The 21727-nt window shown below is 33.3% G+C and overlaps 2 protein-coding genes and 1 pseudogene across 2 annotated transcripts; all 3 read right to left on the minus strand.

Moving 5' to 3' along the window:
- Positions 1–3801: 3801 nt before the first annotated feature.
- LOC129287554 (NADPH-dependent aldo-keto reductase, chloroplastic-like) lies at positions 3802–5654 on the minus strand (annotated as a pseudogene).
- Positions 5655–8588: 2934 nt separating this feature from the next.
- LOC129288281 (wall-associated receptor kinase-like 20) lies at positions 8589–14323 on the minus strand. Its single transcript, XM_054924786.1, has 4 exons — positions 14208–14323; positions 11663–12360; positions 11128–11193; positions 8589–9715 (listed from the first exon to the last, which is right to left on the minus strand). Exons 1-4 carry the CDS (start codon positions 14321–14323, stop codon positions 8589–8591), a joined length of 2007 nt encoding a protein of 668 aa, XP_054780761.1.
- A 2658-nt stretch (positions 14324–16981) lies between these two features.
- On the minus strand, positions 16982–17988 carry LOC129288886 (uncharacterized). The gene has a single exon (XM_054925689.1). It carries the CDS (start codon positions 17874–17876, stop codon positions 17559–17561), a length of 318 nt encoding a protein of 105 aa, XP_054781664.1. The 5' UTR covers positions 17877–17988; the 3' UTR covers positions 16982–17558.
- Positions 17989–21727: the final 3739 nt, after the last annotated feature.

The following is a 21727-nucleotide window of genomic DNA, read 5'->3' on the forward strand; positions in this document are numbered from 1 at the left end:
AGAAAGAACCTTGTATTTGCTAGAATTGGCTCTCCACCATGCTAATATATCAAAATCATCATCAATAGGGGTATCATTAGCAGAATTAGATGAAAGATATTTATCTAATTCTGATTGTGGGTCTGATGAGGTTTTTTATTTTTTAGATGCTAACCACCTGCGACTTGGATCTATACCCCCTTGGCCTTCAAGCATTGAACATGTTGATGATCCTAGAAGTGTAGAAGAAGAAGCATTGCTTGGGGTACTAGTCCCTAGTCCTTTAGAATACTCATCAAACATACAGTACAAGACATCTTTGATCTTAATTTTCATGGCCATGCAAACTTCAAGATCAAGAAAAAGATGCTCAAATATATGATTCACATAAGCAAGCTTGTACCGAGGATCCAAAATCACTGCTACAATGAGCAAAGGATTCATATTCTCTGTTTGACCCTAATATTTTTCATACTTGCTTCTCATACTTAGGGATATTTCCATAAGCAAAGGATCAACATTCACAATGTTCTCTTCCAACAACTCATGAATAAGAGCAATTTGATGGAAACAAGTGTTAGAAGTAACATTTAGTGAACTTGAAAATATCAAAGTTATGTTATAGAATACCTTCAAAAATTTGAGAAAGACACATGCCTTGTTCAAATCACTAGCTTTAGGAGGGCCTTCACGCTTAGTGCCTCCGATGAATTGCCCCATATAATCTTCATCTTTATCTTTTAGGCGTTCAAAAGCCTTTTGAAATTTCAAAGCGGATTCCAACATCAAGTAAGTTGAATTCCACCGAGTATTGACATCAAGGCAAACAAGGCTAGTAGTGTCCAATTTCTCCAACTCAATAACACTTTTAAACTTTTAGAGACGAGCAGGAGAAGAACGAACATATTTAATTGCATTGCGGATTGCATCAAAGCTGTTCTTCAACTCCTTCAATCCATCATTAACCACCAAGTTAAGAATATGTGCACAACATCTCAATTGAAGGTAATCACCCCCATAAACCATGCCCTTCCAATTCCTAAGCCTTCTTTTCAAATAAGACAAAGCCGTGTCATTAGATGATGCATTGTCCATTGTTATAATAAACACCTTCTCAATTCTCCATTTTAATAGACACTTCTCAATTGTCTTTATAATTGTGTCACCCCTATGATTCTCAATCATGCAAAAATTTAATATCCTCTTATGCAACTTCCACTCAAGATCAATGAAATGACAAGTAAGGCATAAGTAATTGAAATTTTGAGTAGATGTTCAGCAATCAGTTGTCAAGCAAACACGATTTGCAAACTTCTTCAACACTTGCTTCAATATCTTGATTTCTCTAAGGTATAGTTGCCAACAATCTCTAGCAACTAATGTTCGTGAAGGGATTCGAAATCTTGGTCCCAGGTCTCTCATAAAATTTCTAAACCCATACTTCTCAACTATCTTGAATGGCATCTCATCACAAATAACAAATTCAGCCAATGCCCTTCTACATCGTTTTTGGTTGAAAACATGAGAGACTAAGCCCCCTCCTTGCCCACTTCCCGTCACGTAGTTCAACATTGATTGCTTTGGTATTGTGGTAGCCTTACGTGGGTTTTTAGGACATTTTGAAAATTTCCTTTTCAATGATGTTGTCTCATGCTTGTTTGGGTCACAAGCATAAGTTGCATGACAGTATTTGCAAGAAGCTCTAACCTCTCCATTTGTTTTTTCCAAAGGTAACTTCACAAAATGCTCCCAAACTTGTGATTGTTTACTCTTCTTCTTAGGCTCTTTTCTCTTTCTGCTCACATTCTCTGGACCACAATCTTATGTAAGGTTAGAGGCAGGATTAATAGCTACAAGAGGAGGAGTTGATGGAGTTGGTCCAGTAGGAGGTGGCATTTTATTTTGACTAGAACCAATTAATTGTGTTAGCTGGGGTTGGCCAATACTAGCAGATGCAGAAGTTTCGTCCACCATGTCTCTAACATGAAAAACAAGACACAATGTTAACTTATAAAATCACAAACACAAGTATAGAGTCAGACTTCTCTCAAAGAAGTATGACATATACAGAGCCACTTCTTTGTCATGATCACCGGTAAATCAAATCCAATAATTAATATTATAAGCACAGGTAATTTAATCGTTGCAGAAATTTATCCTCAAAATACTGATATAAGGTTCAAATATTAGAATAGCAACCTCACCAAAAATATAATAAATATCACATTATACCAACAAAAAATGAGGAATGATCCTCCAAAATTGAAGCCATCTATAGCAAGTTAGCAATAAAAGATCAGTTATCAGTCTACAGCAACAACAGAAGCGTCTCTCGCCGAAAGGGTGGAAAAATGAACTTTTGAAAATGGCAACAATAGTACATCTCTCACCGCAGCAACCTTAACAAAAAGCAAAAAAAACCAAAAAGAGAGAAGTAACAGAACAGAAGCATGTGAAAATGGAACAGAAATCGTCGGAGAAGCTAGAAACAAAACAAGAAAAACTAGAAACCAAGCAAGCAAAACCAAAATTCACGATGAATCAGAAGGTTGAGTGAAGAAAAACTAAAAATAGAGCAAGCAAAACCAGAAGAAAAACCACAAAATACGAATAAATTTCAGCTATCGACGCTATCGCTGGAGAAGAAGGAGGAAAATGCATGATGAATCAGAAGGCTGAGTGAAGTAGTCAAGTGATCGCGTTGTTCTTCTTCATCGGCATGCTTGAGGAGAAACAAGGCGAGTGGGCGACGAGCGACGGCTAACCACGGAGAGGCAGAGAGATGAGTGAAACTTTAGAGAGCTACAGCCTACAGCTAGGGCAACGAGAGAAATGACAAATGAGGGTACTGAATTGACTACTGAGCTCAAAGCCTCGGACAGAGTGGGGAAGGACTGAAGGATTATGTGGGGAAGGACAAGTTTCCAATGCGGCCTATACGACAGCCAATTTTTGACTAAGACCCTCAGACTCTGAACATCATGGCCTTGCTATTCATATGTTTGAATTTTACTACCAATGAAAATTTTTTATTAGTAGTGGGTTGTCTTTATTCAGACTTCACAGACCGAATCTGAGGCATGAGCGTGAGGAACTGTAACTGAGGTGTGAGACGTGAAGCTCAGCGAGTCAATCAGCGTAAGATTTTTTTTGTGTAAATAATATAATTATTTAATATTTAATATTAAAAAATTAACCTGGACCGGGTCAGACTAATTAGTCCAAAAGAGCAGTCTCTAGTTTGGTCTAACCCGTATATATAGTCTGACCCGTTTAGTCCAATCTTTTATTTGGGTTGATTTTTTTAAGATCGGGTCAGACCAGATCACACCGGGTCAAACCAAACAGATCGGGTTTGAAGTTTTTTTGCACAGCCCTATCTAGCATGATAAATGCAAGTGTGGTAAGATCCCAAGAGGCCAATTACCAACACGTCGGAGAAGAAAGGGACTGACAAGTCAGAGGTGACATATGGCATATAATTGCCTCAAGTAGTTGTAAGGATTTTCAAGAAATTGGGAGAGCATTTAGTTCAAAGGTAGCCAGATTGATAAGGTATTTATTTATGTTTGAAGGTTGTAAATCACAGTGAGTAACCCGTGCCATATCTGATAGGTTAGTGCCATAGTTGAATTCAAATGTCAAAATGTCAAAAAAAAAAAAAATTACAATTACATAAACTCATGTTACAAAAAAAAAAATTACTTAAAGGTGTCGCCATCAAGTAAAATGTATGAATATTCACATAAATCCTAAGGCAAGAAAAATATAAACAAGAGAAATGTTTCAATTTAATTAGCATTTTGTCAAGTTTATGACACTTCATATTTCCCCATCCCACAATTCCTCGAGACTTTTATTAGGACTACAAGTCTCATGGATAGCAAAGTCCCCCCGTAGTAACCTTTGCTGCATTGTAGAACGGGAGAAAATAAACAACCCAATGATAAATATGAAAAGTTAAATCCTTGATTATGTTAAAAGGCATCGATTATGACCTGGCAGATCTGAGAGAATTCTGAGAAGAGGCGTGGAGGCAGGGACCACTCAAATAAGCTAATATTTTGCTTGATCCTGGATTCATTTGCACTCTTTGGAAGAACACTGTGACCACTCAGGATTCCCCAGCGTAGAGCAACCTGTGCTGGAGACTTGTTAAGTTCTTCGGCAATTTCAACCGACACTGGTTCCTTCAAAAATCTCACCTTTCACCTATGACCCTGGAGAACCCAAGGGACAGCGTGCCTGAAACAACAAACCATTCATTTAACTACAGAAACTTGTGGAGATTCCTACATTGATAATATGGGCAAGTAATTTCAATCAAATAGAAAACTTGTAGGAAGAAATGAAAATGCAAAGATATAAGGAAGGTAAAAAAAGATGTAGAGTAATACAGAGAGATGAACACCAGTACCGATTGTGAAGAGAAGATTGCTGCCAAACTGGGTGGCATTCCACTTGGTTAACTGCAGGTGGAACTTTAGCATACTTGAGCATGTCTTGCAGCTTCTGAGTAGAGAAGTTGCTCACTCCGATGGCGCGTGCCTGACCCGACACGAATAACCCTTCCATTGCATTCCATGTCTCTGCAAGACACAGTGGAGCCATCACCTCCGGATCCCATCCTCTTGAACCTGCCTTTGTCCTAAAAGGCCAATGCATCTGTCACAACATTATAATAATCGCAGTTCAAATTATATAAGTTATAGACTTCTAGCAAGATGTAATCGCTGCTTTCAAAAATGATAAAATATCAAATTCCTCTGAAGACTGGTGTTGGGGGGGGGGGGGCGTTGAAGAGTCAGGAATCATACAAGGTATCGATCGATGTAATCTAACTGGAGGTCCTCCAGAGTCTTACTCAGTGCCTTAGACACATCTTGGGTGCACACTGCACAGTCACTGGTCCTGCTTGGATATAACAACCACTTATCAACTATTCAACTGTAGAAGTGTGTATCAACAACATCAATTTATAGTATTTATCTATAACAAGACTGCAAACAAACAAGTGTCGTCGTGTTTGACTGTTGAAACTTGAGGACACATACCATAGTTTGGATGTGATGAACATTTCACTACGCTGTACTACTCCAGTGGAAAACAGTTTCTTCAGTGTCTCTCCTATCTGCGTCAAATTTCTAAGCATTAGGCAAACTAAAACAAATGCTATGTCAAGATAATAATATTGGACAGGAAAATCTTACCTCTTTTTCATTTTCATAGACCTTGGCACAATCTATATGCCTATAACCATCCTGCAAATCATTGAAAAACTTTCATTAGACTAAGTATTACAACCAGCTCTGTTTATCTACTTCTTATGAACTCAATTACAATACACTCCATTGCAGATTTAGTCCACAAGCATTTGTTTACATTTTAATTGATTTGGTTCATCAAAGCAATTACTAATTGACACACTCGATAACACATGTATTGATATGACGTAGCAATTTTTTTTTTATAAAATCAGAGCAATCTGAAAACCCTCCAAAGAAAATAACCGGAAAATACAAAGAAGAAATGAGAAAGAAAACCTTGACAGCAGCAATGACAGCATCACCCACAAGATCTGGAGAAGCTTTCCATGTTCCAAGGCCAAACGATGGCGTCTTCGCACCTGTATTAAGTTCAAAATGCAGAGGTCCATATTCACCTCCCTTTTCCATTTTCTCTGACAAACCAATTAATGAGAAAATTGCTTTCAATATACTAAAACACGCTTTTTTCAGGCAAAAATACGACGAAGATTGATTGTCCATCTTCACGACTCCAAAATTTCAGGGAATCTCAGTTTCGGCTATATATGGATTGGGATTGACGCTGAATCAATGGTTAATGTACTAATTAATTAAATTGGTTCACTAATTCAATGGCCAGTCAATTCGATTCAATTGCAATGAAGAGGAACTTAGCAGTTAGAGACCATGTCATGGTGCGAGTCCTATAAGTTCGAATATATGAGTGGCTTGGGATTATCGACCATAGGTTTAGGCAAGAAAGATGGATGATTGCATGGAGATAAACTGAGTGTGCTTTAACCATTCGAGTGATTTCGCTTCTGCCTCATCAATAAGGGCAAGTCAATTTCTCATTTCCCTCTAATGCATTTTACGTAGTACTTCTCTATTCTTTGAATTATTTGATTTTATAAAAAATCACAAGGACATTTATTTTAATAATATATTTGCTCCATCCGTATCACAATATAAATCATTGATAATTAATTTATGTTTTTAAAACAGTTGGTTAATTTTCACGTCATTTTAATCATGCCTTAAATGTAATAAATATAATATTTAACTTATTTAAAACGCTTTCATTAATTACTCAATAAAATTAGAGTGAAATTAAAAAAAATGTATAACGCATATCAAATATTTTATATTTGACATCAAATAAAACTTCTAAAAAACTACTTATATTATGACTTGGAAGGAGTATACACAACAATACACATCTTTAAGAATAAAATGTTGCCTTATATTTATTTTATTTTCTTATGTAAAATGCACTCCATTCATATGACAAGTCTGGATAGTACTAAATCATATTACGCCACTTGAGAAAAAAGTGATGATAAGAAAGGCATTGATGAGGATTGATTTACATGTCATGTGGGTGAAGAAAAATCTCTCAAAACTTTCCAAGGTCTGACATTGATATTAAAAAGAGATGGGAGAATGACACGGAGGTCATAAAAGACTAATTATTTTAAAATATCAAATTTTAAAAATTTATAAGTTTAATTTTTAATTTTATAATTTTATTATAATGAATTTGTAACTTGTATTTTAAATTTTAACAGAAAAAATAAATTTATTTATTTATCAACCATGTTAAATTTTAAAAAATAAATTGTAAATTCATCACAACAAAATTATAAAATTGAAAGTCGAACTTATAAATTCTTAAAATTTATCACTTTGAGACTTAATTTAAATTAATTAATTTTCTTGAGATTTAATTGTCATTCTCTCAAAGTAAATCAAATAAAATGTAATGGATTGATAGAGAATAAAATGGATTAAAATAAGATAATAAATTGATAGAGATGTTGAAAAATAGAGATTCTTGAAGGGATAAAGAAGTGAGAATGAAGATTAATATAAATAAGATCATTAATCCCTAATCCTATCTTTCTATCAATCTCTCCACTCTTTTAACATTTTTACATCTTTATTAGTATGTGATCTTATTTTAGCCCATTTTCTACCATATCAACTCATTTAATTTTATTCTATGTTTTTAATAACCAAACACGTCCTTAAGGCTTACTTTTTTTTTTTTTTATTTGCGGCGATGCTTTTAACGGTCATCATCAACAAACCGCTGGCAGTCACTTTTATGCTGGTATTATGTATTCAGATGAGGTATATTTATCACTAGAAGAAATAGCCTCTGCATTTAGCAAATAAGGAATTATAGACTTTCATGGCTTTTTTTTTTTTGGATTCATCCAAAATTATTCTCCCATTGAAAATAGTTTTATTTAAAGCATTGTTGGATACATACTATCTCTTTTCATTAGACTCAACTCTGTTAATAATCTTTACTAATTTTTTTTATTGCTTTTGTTTTCCTTTTGGTCTGCGAATTCGAACTTGCAATTTGGATGTTGAGTGTGGGGCGCACTAGCCAACAAGTTACAAGTTATCATGGCATTGCTTTTGATAATGGGTGCGAGACAAAGCAGATGGACTGGGCTTGAGCCCAAGTTTAAAGGGCTTTGAGAGTTTATTTCGTAGCAGTGGGCCTTTTTCTCCATATAAAATAAGAATATATTTTGTTATCTCCAATCCATTGCTTCACATTCAAGCATCCTATCAAATTGGAAATATCAAATAATCTCAACAAAACCACCATGCGCGAATTTCCAAACCCAATTTCCGGAGAACACATAAAATTGTACTGTATTGTTCATTTTTTGTGTATACTTTATTCATAAATAAGCTTTTGATCATATTGCTAGTGAGATAGATAACAAAATGCAAGTGCAGTTTTCATATCATATGTACCAGCATCACAGTCACAAACTCGATGCAAGCTTAATGACCAGTTGCCATATCACTGCTTTTGAGTACGAGGAAGTATAATTACCTCCCATGCACACCTGACTTCAGCATATGTGTACACTTGCATCTGCATAATTATGCCTTGGATAATGATAATCAAACCCATCGTCATTACAAAAGACCTTTTAAAAAAAAGAAAGATTTTTAATTACAATTCATTTATGAGCATGTTAATTATTTTTATTTAAAGTAATTAATTATGAGAAAAAAATATAATATAAATACGAATAAATTAAAATTTTGTTTTATTTTTTAATAAAATTAATACCTTAATCTCCTATCACAATTTCAGAAGTTATTAGAAGAAGTGCCTTTAATAGAAATTGGAGGGGCACATGATTATTTTAATTATTAAATCAAAGACACGCTTTTTTTTTGGTCATGGACAGATGGATGCATGCACTGTATTTTATAGGAGAGCGTTGATTACAGAGCAAGAGGTGGGGGAAAACTTGACTATTGAGAGATCAAGAGAAAAGGAGAATGCGTCCATACACTTTGTTTTCTCCCATTCTTCAAAAAAGTATACTACAAAATGCCAGGAAACTTCTGTAAACCTGATGTTTCTTGTAGAATAAACTCGTCGGAAGCTTCACCCTTGAAGCCGCTGCCATCAGAAACAGTGTGAAGAATGAATTCAATCTCATCAGCAACGTCTTTCATGGACGGCCTATTTTGCCTCTGTTCATCCAAACATGCAATCGCCAGACACCCCAACTCCTTCATGCTCTCCAACTCCGACTTACTAGCTCCCATCTTCAGTGTTGGATCAATCACTTCCATCAACCTCGTACTTTTCATCTCCCTCTTCACAAACACCGCCAAGTTCACATCCTCCTCGTCTCTCCCGAAATCCAAAGCCTTCTTCGCCGTCAATATCTCCAACAGAACCACCCCAAAACTGTACACATCGCTCTTATCCGTTAGCTGAAAATTCATGTAGTACTCTGGATCAAGATATCCCAACGTGCCTTGCGCACACGTTGTGATGTGACTCGCTTCGCTCGTAGCCAACTTCGAAAGTCCGAAGTCCGAGACTTTAGCGTTAAGGTTGTCGTCTAACAGAATGTTGCTCGACTTTATGTCTCTGTGGAAGATTCTGGGTATGGCTGAGTTGTGAAGGTAGGAAAGCCCTTCTGCCGTTTGATGGGCGATTTTCAGCCGTCGATGCCACCGGAGTGGGCCCCACTTGGTGGTGTTGTGGAGGTGGTCGAAGAGGGTTCCGTTGGGCACATACTCGTAGACGAGAAGGGGTTCGTTGTGGAGCTCGATGCAACAACCCAGGAGGCGTACGAGACTTCGGTGGTTGAGTTGACAGAGGATTCGAACCTCATTGAGGATCTGCTCGACGGCTCGGGTGTTGCCGAGCTTGGCGCGCTTGATGGCGGTGAGACTGCCGTCGGCAAGGGTGCCCATGAACACCTCGCCAAAGCCGCCGGAGCCCAGGAGGTTGTGTTTGGAGAAGTTGTTGGTGGCTTTTGTGATTTCTTTGATGGTGAAAATCTTGGCCGACCTGCCGCCGTTGTTGTCGGCGTTCAATATATCACGTGCTTTGCTTATGCTTATAAGTTGGGTTGCTCTCCGCCTCCGGTAGCCATAAATCACTGCAGCTATTAGGATTCCGGTGAGCATGGCAGCTCCAGAAAATGCCAAGCCTGAGATGATATCGAATCAATATATATAATATTCAAACAGTCTTTTGGTTAAAATTTAGTTTCCCATGCAAACTGATATTTTAATTATCCAGAAGTAGCTTTTCCTTCATCAGTGACATCTGAACATTTCATTTCCAGCATAGGTTTTTTTTTAAAAAAAAATTAACGGTGCGACAACAGTATTAGAGTTGTAATCAATGCAAATGAATTATGTGGCCCTATAATGCGACAGATTTAATTGTCTTATAAGGGCAAAAGGTGTGATGTATGATGTTTTGTGGCTACTTAGCTTCTAATGGTGTAATTAACTATAAGTACTCGATAACTTGACATTAGTTCATGACATCCTCTACTAATTATAAGCTTAATATGAAATGGTAGATACGACATTTAAACTTTTGAGACACTTTTTTTTTCTTTTTAATCTAATAAACGACGAAATTTTAAAAATAAATAGAATATATAACCACACATCAATCTCAAAGAAATAAAATTCATAAGATGCTAACTACCAGTTTAACGTTTATTGACTTTTACCATATAATCTTCATATGAAGCCTAATTAAATCGATCAACACAAGGACTCCTGGCCATAAAACGACTAAAACACACAAACATGTATAGAAGTATATTGAATCTTGCTTTTAAAGGGGGAAAAATTTACGAGAGAGGGGGGGGGGATTAAAATATGCACGTAACCTACTAGAAGCCAAGATTGGCCTTGCCTCTAAGAAATATTATATCAATTACTACCTCCGTGTCAATAACGTTGTTGTTTTATGGGTTTTTTCTTGTTTCAATAATATTATTGTTTTGTGTCAGTTTATACTCCATTCAAGTTCAATGTTAACTAATCTACTACAATTATGTTTCATTTTCTCTTTGAACACATTAAGACACTTTTGGAGAAAATTTGGTATCTCAAAATATAAAATATTTTGACATAAATAAGATCCGTTCAGTCCTATTATGCTCTCTCTCTTTAATATTTTTTTCACAAATGAGTATTAAATGAAATATATTTTTGAAAGTTTGTATTTTTATTTTGAAAAAAATAAAGTTGTAAAATATATTTAATAAGTTTTATTGATATGTGTGTTTTTGTCTAAAAATATTTTATAAATTTTGGGACAGAGGGAGTAGTGACTAGTGATATCTTACATTAATTTGATTATTGATTTCTTAATCCATGTGAATTGAGGCAGAGTGAGTAATTAACATGCTAATTAATCAAAAGACTAGATGCATTAATATTGTTTTCCAAAATACATGCATGCATGCCGACTCAACATTCGGTATATTAAACCAAGTTCTCCTTTGCACATTTAAAGCCAATGAACTGACGATGCAGCAAAATGAAAACACTTCATAAATTGTTATTAACATGCTATGATGATCCAAAAAATAATTACCTCCAACAAGTTGAGCTTTCTTCTTGTTACGACGATTGCATCCTCTGCCATTTTCACACTTGATATCTGAAGGTATATGGATCAATATTAATAAGGGCGAACACTTCTTGCGGATGTACCTTATATATAACATCAATACTAAGGAAGGTCTAGATCTGAATAAAGTATAATGCATGACAATTAGCCGATAATAATATTAATAAAAATGATGGAAAATTCTGAGTTTCCTCAAGACTCAACGTCCTCAATGAGAAATAATATCGTTAACGACTAACGAGGTTGATTAGTTAAGATTTTGAGTTCAGTAATTCACATGGCCAGGTTTTATTGGCAGCAAGCTCGCTCTGCCAGTTGTACCTGATCACCTTTTATTCCTTTATACACATAAAAATACTTATGTACATCAGTATGTGAAATAACTTATGTTCTTCCTCGCTAGTGACATAACAAATTAAAAACCCCACAAAAAAGTGTCATTTTTATTTTGTTAAAATAATTTTTAAAGTTTAACCGCTTATTTTATGTACTTACTTACTTTGACATATTCCGTTTACAGGATCCCACTGAAAATCAGGATTGCACAAGCACTTCCTCATTCCACCCATTGCCGCAACCGGCGAGCATGTCGAATTAGCCAAACTACCACAATCCGGTGGTGCCTTGCACACTGGCTCCTGCGGCAGCTCCCACCCTATCTCCACCCCAGGCTCCGGCCACTTACTCACCGGAGCCGAATCATCCATATTCGGAAAACTCACATACGCCGCGCACCGCTCTTTCCTCACCCTAATTCTATACTCCGTCACCGACCCCCCCGTCCTGAAGTTGCAGCAAATCGCGCCTCGGCAAGCCTTGGCAGCTCGGGCCTTAACATAACTGTGGCAAATGCTGGACGAAGAGCAATTCCACAAGAGCGTCAACACCTCTTTGGAGCAGTTCATCAACAAGAGGGTGTTACTGGAGGTGATGTTGAAGGGTGCGTTGGTATCGAGCCACATGCCTTGGGTTCCGAAATCGGCGGATACGCAGGTGTGGTCAGAGGCTAGACTGGGCGGTCGGATCACGAAACGCTGCGTTTGAGGGTTGATGGTGGTGATCATGTAGGAGGAGCCCTTGACGGTGTCGAACCAGAGGGCGCCTTTGTGGCATCGGACATTGTAAGATGGGTCACCACAATGAGGGTTGGTGCTAAGTGGGAATGGGACGTGAGTGTGACCACAGTCTGGACAGTGGCTAAAGCAGATGATTAATGGTGAGCAAGAGAAAAGAAGCAGAAGAGAGAGGTTGATAGGTGTCTTCATAATTAGGTTTATTTGATTTGAATTTGTGGACACTGAAGCTGATATTACTGAAGTGTGAAGCTCTTGATCTGATGATGGCCAGCTGGGCAGCTATAGTCCATGTTCATGATTCTGACACTATGGAAAATAATACTATACTTTATTGAAGTGTGAGTCAACGCTGCTTTTGACACCAGATTCTATGATCTCTGTGCTCAGTTAGGAGGAATAGATAAAAGAAACTAGTTAAAGTTTGGACTGTATATAAAGCGAATTTAAAAATGAATAATATGTATATAGTACATATACAGAAACGACCTTAGAATTATTACTAAATCTGAATTGAACAATATAATATGTAAGTGCACCTGCATTTAAATCTGGTCTCTGTCATTCTTTTGATGTAATATCAGCTGGTATATATTTAGTAGTATTAGTTTAAATTCATGCATTATCAAACTTATATGAAAATAGCTCCTTTTTACATGTTTTTTTTTTTTCATTTCTATTCTAATACAGAGTTATGAGGTCTCCAACTCACCATATACGATTTTCATCTTTTAGAAACAGTATATGCCTGGAAAAGTTTGCAGATATAACGACGTCTTATGTTTGACCAAAAATTTAATTGTAATGAGTTAATTAAATAACACTGAAATTACTAGAGAATTGATATATTTGACCATTTCAAAAGGTTAAAGACCAAAATTAAGTAGATTGATCAAATTAAATTAGTATGAATTACAGCAGTTTTTTTTTTTTCTTGCTGCTTTTTTTTGTGGGGGGGGGGGTTTAGTTCGGAGAACCCGATGTAGCATGGGTTTGACCTCTTATGTTAACTTTTGATCTAAACCTCGTACGCGAAAGAATGGTTGTTTTTACATTTCCAAAGTAGTGATTTTGTAAAGCAGAGGACAGAAAGTTTCGAATAAATAAATAAAAGATATGAAGGCGACAAAAGCAAAGGTGTTGATTCCTCAAATGGCGGGCATAGATCGTGACGAAGAATCTTGTGCTCACAATATTTCACTCTAGGGGCAAGTTCAAGCTTACTTGGACTCCTTTTTCTTTTGCTGAATCATGTGCTTCTTGTAGTAGCATAGCAATACTAAATCCACATTCAATTTCGTTAATTAGAACTATAATTTATTTCGTACTCTATAGTTTTAATTCAAACAATAGAGCAAGGCTTTACTCCCCGCTTTCAAAATATAATTATTGCCTCTCAACTAATCTTTATTCAAAATATAAATAATTTAAATATTTATGTAAATGTATCTCTTACTCATTGTGAAATGTATTGGTAATTGAAATTAGAAATAAAAGTAAAAATAATATATTTTTATGGGAATGAAAATTTTATTGATATACAATTTTTTTTTAAAGTTGCTTGTATTTTGGACAAAAGGGAATATTTTATAGAGTATACTCTTCTGATCCTTTTTATAGAGTGATAAAGAGAAATAATTAATTTTGATCCTACTTATATAATATTTTAAAATTTTTTATTTCATATATCCTTATTAAGAGATGAAAGTAAAAATTTATTAAATTTTAAGATATAGTTAATAAATTTTAAATTTTTTTTAATTTTAATATTGTCTCATGAAAGTTACTTGTAAATAAAATTAAGAGAATATATATATAAGGTCAGGTCGAGTAATGATAATTAAAGATAAAGTGGTGTTGGAATAGTATGTGATTATAATAATAATTAGTTTTATCCTATTTTTCCCTGTACTGAAAAAGTATATATTCGTTCCGTATGAAAATAAATACATATGGTGAGAAGATAAATACGAGGCTGCAGTAAAAGATGAGTTGGCAATCCCTAACCGCTTTGGATCTTTCTTGAAGGTCAAGGCATCTTTTTCGAACACACCACAGGCGGACTGAAGATCTCTGAACATTTTCATTACAGATTTGATGATAATTAAATACTTTTTGGCTTGTTCTTAGATCTGAACTTTATTACGGCAATTTTTTTTTTTGAACTTATTGGTCAATATTGGTCAATCATTTTTTTTTTGGGTGGAAAAAATGTGTGGAAGCTTTATATTGCACTTGTATTATCAATCTCAAATTATTAAAACTTCTGATGACCTCTCTTATATATGACCAGTCATATAAAGTGATGCATCTTATATAATCATAGCCCTTTTAGATTTTAAAATAGTAAAATGTAACGTATCTGTTGATGAATAGTGGAAAACTGGGTTAGTTGAGATCCTCTTGTTAAGCCTGGCATTTAATGGAGCCGGTTAGCCTAGAGAAGAAACTTGGTGGAGAAAAGATGGAGGCCTCTTGTTGGATTAATAATGACCAAAAAGTTCGTTGATCAAGACTTTTGAACCTCCTTCCCCGTAAGTTTATCAAATAATTGACCTTTATTCTTTTCTCTCATAAAAGTAATAATTATCTTATGTTTTAATAGGAAGAATTTTACATAAGAATCAAAGATATGATTTAATTATTTGCGAGTCTTAAAAAATTTTAAAACTTTAATTCATTTTAAGATAATAAAAGTAAAAATAATTTCAACTGTAAAAAGATTAAAGTATCCTTTACGTGTTATATAAAATCATTAATTATTAATTTTCTTACTTCACTTGTTAACTTACTAATATAAGTTACAAATTACATGAGCTGACATGTCAACAATTATATAAGACTTGACATCAGTTGTTCAATTATAAGCAGTAACATCAATTGTTAAATTACTAACAAGTCTTGTACTAACATTAATTGTAAATTACTGACAAGTCTTATAATTTACAACTGATGTTAGTATATTAACAAATGAAGTTAACAAGTTAGCAACTAATGATACTGCTTATTTGACAAATGGATATAATTTATAAGTGATATTGATAAATTAACAATTAATGATTCTACATAATTAGTAAATGATATTTTAATTTTTTTATAGTTGAAATTATTTTTACTTTTATCTCCTTAATAAAATAAAATTTTAAAATTTTTTGAGGTTCACTAATAATTAAATCATATTTTTAATCTTTATTTGAAATTCTGCCTTTTAATAATTTAGATTCTTTCAGGACAAAAAGGATCATTTATTACTGTGTAATACTACCAACGCATAATTTATGGTATTTCGTACCACGCACAAAAATTCTTTAGTCATTACATAAAGAAAAGAAGTGTACAGGTGGCCCACGCCCGAAGAGAGAGAGAGAGAGAGAGAGAGAGAGAGAGAGCAGAAGTGTATGTGGCCCGTTCGTTTATTCTTTTTTTTTTTTGTTTACACTGTCTATTTTTTTTATAAAAATTAAAAATTGAATGTTTAAAAATATAAAAAATTAATATTTTAAAATATAATTATTATTTTTTTAAATATTTTTATTAAATAAATTATTTTATATTTATTATAAAATAAAATATTTATTAAATAAAAATAAATATAAAAAAATAAAGTTAGGTTGAAAATAAATAACTATTTTATTTTTAAAAATTAAATTAAAAATATTTTTTTAAAATAAAAAGGATAATAGATTAGAAAAAAATATAAAAATTTAGACTCTATTTCATACACGATTTAATTGTGTGAGTAAAAACCGCAAAAAATAAGGGCCTGTTTAAAAATTTATTCTAAAAAATAAAAAATTATTCTCCAAAACAAAAAAAAAATTATTTAGTAACATATTTTTAAAAAGTATTTTAAAAAATAAAATATTATTTTTAAAAATAAAAAATAAAAATATTTTTTAAATATTCTTGAATTATTGTTTTAAAAAATAAAATAAAATAAAAAAATATTTATTTTTATTATTTTTTCATTTTTAAAATATATTTTATAAATTTCAATTTTTAAAATAATAAAATAAAAATAATTTTAAATAGGCCTTATTCATGCGATATAGCGCTGACAATATCACGATTTGGGGTGGCCGGGCGCACAATGATTGCTTTTGTCGATTAACAAACAAAAATATCTTGCATAGTGTTTAGATTAATTAATGGAAATTTAAATTTAGGTCAAATTTTCCATTTGAACTTATGGAAATCTTTAAATTTAAATTCACATTTTATTATAATTTATTTATAACTTTAAAAGTTTTATATATTTTAATTATTTAAAATTTCAATCATTTTAACATTTTATTTTGTTTGTATTGTCGTTGATGAAGTATTTGTTGCTCTTATTTTGTTTTTATTTCTTATTTTAATCTCTCATTAATTGAAAAATACAAGTAAATTTGTCACCTTTACTCTTCCGTTTTCATTTTGAATCTCAGCTGGTCTCTGCCATCAATTCTTTTAAAAAATATTATAATTCTAGATGCATGAATTTTAGTTTTATATTTAAAATTTAAATTTAAATTTATCAATCCAAACCCACCTGTAAGTTTATCTAACTTTTAAAAAAAGAAAAATCTTTTCCCGTGAAAAAACTCTATTAATTCATGATCATGCGAGTACACACGTAGTGGACTATTATACTCAGACTCAATGTGTATCTATCTATAATTCTATATATATTGCCCAAGCTGCCAAGCATTCCAAAACAATTTTGAAATAAGAGCATGGGAAGACGAGAACACAAACACAAGTAATTTTCAGACTAAATATTTTATTACAAGTTCAGATCAATTTTCATGACCACTTTCACTTTGGCCAAGAAACAACATACCCTCAGTAATCAAAGATCAAATATAGTCTTAATTAAAAGCTCTCATATAGTCTTCCTGGCCCTTTGGCCTCAAAACACATGCATTTATTTATTTTATTTTATTTGATTCTCATGCACTAAAATCCCCTATTTACATTGATTTTCCACACTTACCAAGCGTTGGAACCCCTTTGGTTTTTCCACACGCTTGCTTAATTCTCAAACCTTCACAACCTGGGAAACACAAACTCAGAACACTTTAATATTAACCCTCCAAATGTAGTTTTCACACCAGAAGCACAAAACTTAAGTAAAGTTGTTTAGATATTTGCTATCAGATTGTTTACTAAAAACATAAGATGTGAAGAGACGTTTTGCAAATGCTCACATATTATGTTCTTATCAAAAACCTTGATATAAAACATCTAAAAACTTTACCCAAGTATTCATTCTTACTAGGATTTGTTCTTGTGCTGAGCCTTCGGCTCCCTTCAAGCACACGAACGAACATAAACGGTTGTTCATGCTGAAACTTCACGACGTTTCAAAGCAGGATTTGGCGATTGATGAACGCCAGAAGAAGATTGTATCGGGAATTGTGTTGCAGAAGAGGAAGAATTATTAGAAGGGGATGATGACTTGGCAGGTGGTGCCGTTGCAGAGAAGCCATAATCAGACAACAAAACAGAAGCAGAGGTTTGAAACCGACCAGAGTCACCAGCAGCAAGTCTAACGTACGAATACGAAGGTGACTCACAAAGCCATGACCCTATGGCTCCTTCTTTACCATTCCTGTACTGCATTATAGCTTTGTACACAAAAGGAATAAGACCCTCCATATCTTTGAGAATAAGCTAGCTAGTACTGTTGATGAGAGAAACAGGAGAAGAAGAAGAAGAAAGTTATGATGAGATGTTAATTAAGTTGCTGTGATGAATGGATTGAATTTGAAAGGAATGGTGAGATTCTTGGGGTATAAGAAGAGGATGAGGATGACGTGGAGTAATGGATTAAAGTCTAGCTCTTCACGCTAAGCCATGAAAATTTCAACGCAAACGCACACGGAGACAGTGATGGTAAACTTGAAAGCTATGTGCAAACCACACCTATAATATCTTTTTATTTTGCTGCAGCTGATATATATATATATATATATATATGCTAAAACCAAATCTCGCTATGATCTTCTTTGCATTGTCCCACCATCTCATTCCTAGCTAATATTATTTTTCCTGGTTTGGTTCGATGGGTTTTTAGCTTTTAGACCAAGATTGGTTGGTTTGCTTTGTTTTCTTATATTTCTTCCTAAAGTAGTTACCACGTGTTGAGGCAGCCCCCTTGTTCCCATAAAAACAAAATAATATCTAACTTTTTCTTGGTTTGTTTAGATGTTGTTTTAAAGTAAGGTATTTGATAAAATTGTTGTTTGCTTATTGGTTGCCACTTGAATCTCTGTGTGATTACTCGTGATACAAGATCTAATTAATAATTTTATTTTGCAGTTACACGCACCAAAATAAAAATAAAAAATCCATGATCCATTATGAACACATCTGATATGTTCATTAAAATCATTCTCTTCAAAGCAATATAATTTTTAATTGAGATCACTTATTTTTGTGCCTTCCACAATTTTTTGGTAAAAGTGCCTGATCACTTGTTATTATTTGAAAAGCCAAAAAAGTTAAGAAATTTTCTTATTATTTTAAAAGTCATATCATGGAAAAATTATGATCATTATATCATCAACAACTGTGCTAATGGAACCTGCTCGGAAATGATCCAAGAAAAATATTTTTTAAAAAATCAAAGGAAAGGGTCAAGTGCATTTAATCTCGCAAATAAATTTTTTTTTTTAAGGTAATCAACAGGGAATCTCGCAAATAGAGCACCTGGATCGTCATATCATAGAATGCTAGCTATTTGGAATTGTTATATTCAATATTCATAAATTAAATATCATATGGTCAGATGGGTTTCTTCAAACATATATTGAATTTTAAATAAAATTTCAACTTTCTTTTGATTGGCCAAAAACTGGTTTTTATTTTTTTCTTTTGACCTGGCTTGGATTCTCATTCATTAATCGTGTAAATAAAAAAAAAAAATGTATGAGATAAGTTAAAAGCCAAGTTGCCGGCAAGTGACACGACGTTTATTATTAAGTATTTCAACGTGATACTGATATATATATATATATTTATTTATTTATTTATTTATTTATTTACCAAAACATGATACTGATATTAACACCATGATAGAAAGCATCTATCCAATTTAAAACAGTGAAAAAAAGTAAACAAAAGGAAAGTCTAAGAGCTAGAACATTCTTGGCAAAACAGACGATTTTAATATATCTTCCGTGAAGTAGCTGCGTAGTCATAGACTTTGACACAGTAAAACCCAATGAATTTTGTTATGAATAGAAGCTCAAAGGAAGAATCATCTTAAAAATCTAACTTATTAGGAAGAAAAATTCCACACACTTACAAACCTCATTTTACTTATGACATTGTAAAACCCAATAAACTTTGTCATGAATAGAAGTTCAAAGGAAGAGCCATATTAAAAAACTAACCTGTTAGGAAGAAAAATTTCTCATACTTACAAATCTTACTTTACTTGTGAGGCTTCTTAACATGAGACTCATTACAATATCACCACATTGAGAGCTGCTGTTCCTTGCAACTCTACTCCATGGCTCTTCATTCAACCTTCTACCGATAATAACCTTTCGTAGGTAGGCCTTTCTAAGACATTGGCCTCTCAATGAAAGTATCAATATGATGAGCATAAATTTAAAGCACTACCATAGACCAATATTTGACAGTTTTTAATCGTCAAATAATGGGGCACCATATATTTACTTGATGGTTAAAAACTATTAAATATTTAAGATATTACTTGATGGTTATTTCAAGAATTTGTTACAAGTAAATGAAAATTGTCAAGTAAATTTTTATGCATTTGCATTCCTGGCTTTGTTACAAGACTGTACTTGATGATTATTTAGAAATAACTGTTAAGTAATATAAACTACTTGATGATTATTTAAAAATAACAGTAAAATATTTTTGGTAAATTTTGTTCAGTAGTTTGCCAAACCAATTGATAGTTATTTTGAAATAACCGTCAAGTATTTATAATTTTTTTTTAAGTTAAGGGCTACTTTTTAGGCAGCCCCTGCAAATACATAAAGCAATTAAATATATATATATATATATATACATATATCAGCTAGCCAGCAATCAAAAAACAAATGAATCATCATTTATATTAAAATTACTATAAACGTCTTTAATTTCCTATATCTTCCTATACCTTAAACCCAAAGCCATAAAAACTCTATAATTTTACCTAATTCGCTAGCTTAAATTTCAAACTAAGCGGCATAAGACATAAGATTTGCCAGAAAAATAGATGTGTATACCAAAATTAATTATTAAGCCTAACCACTGCTGCTATCCAAATGTTGAACACGACTTGAGCTACCCCTTGAAGGGCTTCTTCTATATGTGCAGCTACATACTAAACACAATAGGCATCCTTAAAGTACTGTATGTAACGAGTTACAACAAATTCAAGTTAATAGTTATCTAACTAAAGTTAGTTAAAATTTGTAATTTAAGTGTAATTAAACATAATATATACCTTATTAGGTAATGTGGTAGGGGCATGAGTGATGATGTCTTTCAAGAATCTCATCAAATAATAGCCATAATCATTACTCTAATTTGGCTGGAGCGAACACTGTAAAAAAAATCACATAGCAATGAAATAACAATCAAAAGGTCATAGTTTGTTGATTAAAAACTCAGCCAATTAGGTCAATACCTTAACTTTGACCTATATTTCACAAGAATCTAATGCCTTTAAGCTAGGGGACAATGTCTTGCTGGTCACAGTATGATACAATACCACAACTCTAAGAAGAAAGTAAAGAATAAATATTAAAAATTATGTGTGCGCGTTTGTGTGTGGATATTACAATAACAATTGATAAAAATTTAACTTATTTATTAAAAAGTTCTACCACATTTGGGCTATTGCTTGGTTCTCCATTAAAAGGATCAAGATACCAAATTTTTAGAGCAATAAGATTAACCACAATAAGTATCCAGTGCTTCCTAATAACAAATAATAAGTGTTATCAAATTAGTAAATATAAAAAATATTTTCTTGTACCAAAAGTAGTTAGAAAGTGGCTCACCCCTGGTGGTAAGGAGTGACAATTAAAGTATCATTGTTTGCTCCCCTATCTTTGAATTGATCCAAAAGTTGCCTTGCTTGATCTTGAAGAGCTTCCTTTGTAATTTCATTATAGGCACAGATATCATAAGGATTAACTAGCTTGAATCTTGACTCGAAGCCACCAGGAACCACAGATAGGGTATAATGATGGCTTAAGTGAAAAAATAACCAAGTTAATACATGCTCGTGCACACAACATATATAATTTAAGTAATTAATCGAGCATTATCAAAAAATTACCTCAGGTAAAAGCTTATCAGACTAGTGCTGGCCAATTCGTGCTTGAGAATTTTATTAAAAATTTCATCCCGAACAACTTTAGATGAGCTAATCTGCCGTATAGCCTATCATCAAAACTAATGACATCCCCAGTCTCCAGTTAATGGGCATCCTTATAGCCATCGCATAAGTCTCAAGAGAGGCACAATATTTATATTCT

The sequence above is a fragment of the Prosopis cineraria genome, unplaced genomic scaffold (assembly GCF_029017545.1).
Source record: "Prosopis cineraria cultivar Desert tree isolate PC_DT_omini unplaced genomic scaffold, ASM2901754v1 PC12, whole genome shotgun sequence".
NCBI lineage: Eukaryota > Viridiplantae > Streptophyta > Magnoliopsida > Fabales > Fabaceae > Prosopis > Prosopis cineraria.

Excerpts from the sequence above, each read along its gene's own strand:
- LOC129288886 (XM_054925689.1), bottom strand. The coding sequence starts at position 17,876 with ATGGAGGGTCTTATTCCTTTTGTGTACAAAGCTATAATGCAGTACAGG.
- LOC129288281 (XM_054924786.1), bottom strand. The coding sequence starts at position 14,323 with ATGAAAATGTTCAGAGATCTTCAGTCCGCCTGTGGTGTGTTCGAAAAA. Across the intron at positions 12,361-14,207 it reads TCATCTTTTACTGCAGCCTC|CCACTGTCCAGACTGTGGTC; the intron begins GTATTTATCTTC and ends CATCTGCTTTAG. Across the intron at positions 11,194-11,662 it reads TGTAAACGGAATATGTCAAA|ATATCAAGTGTGAAAATGGC; the intron begins GTAAGTAAGTAC and ends ATATACCTTCAG.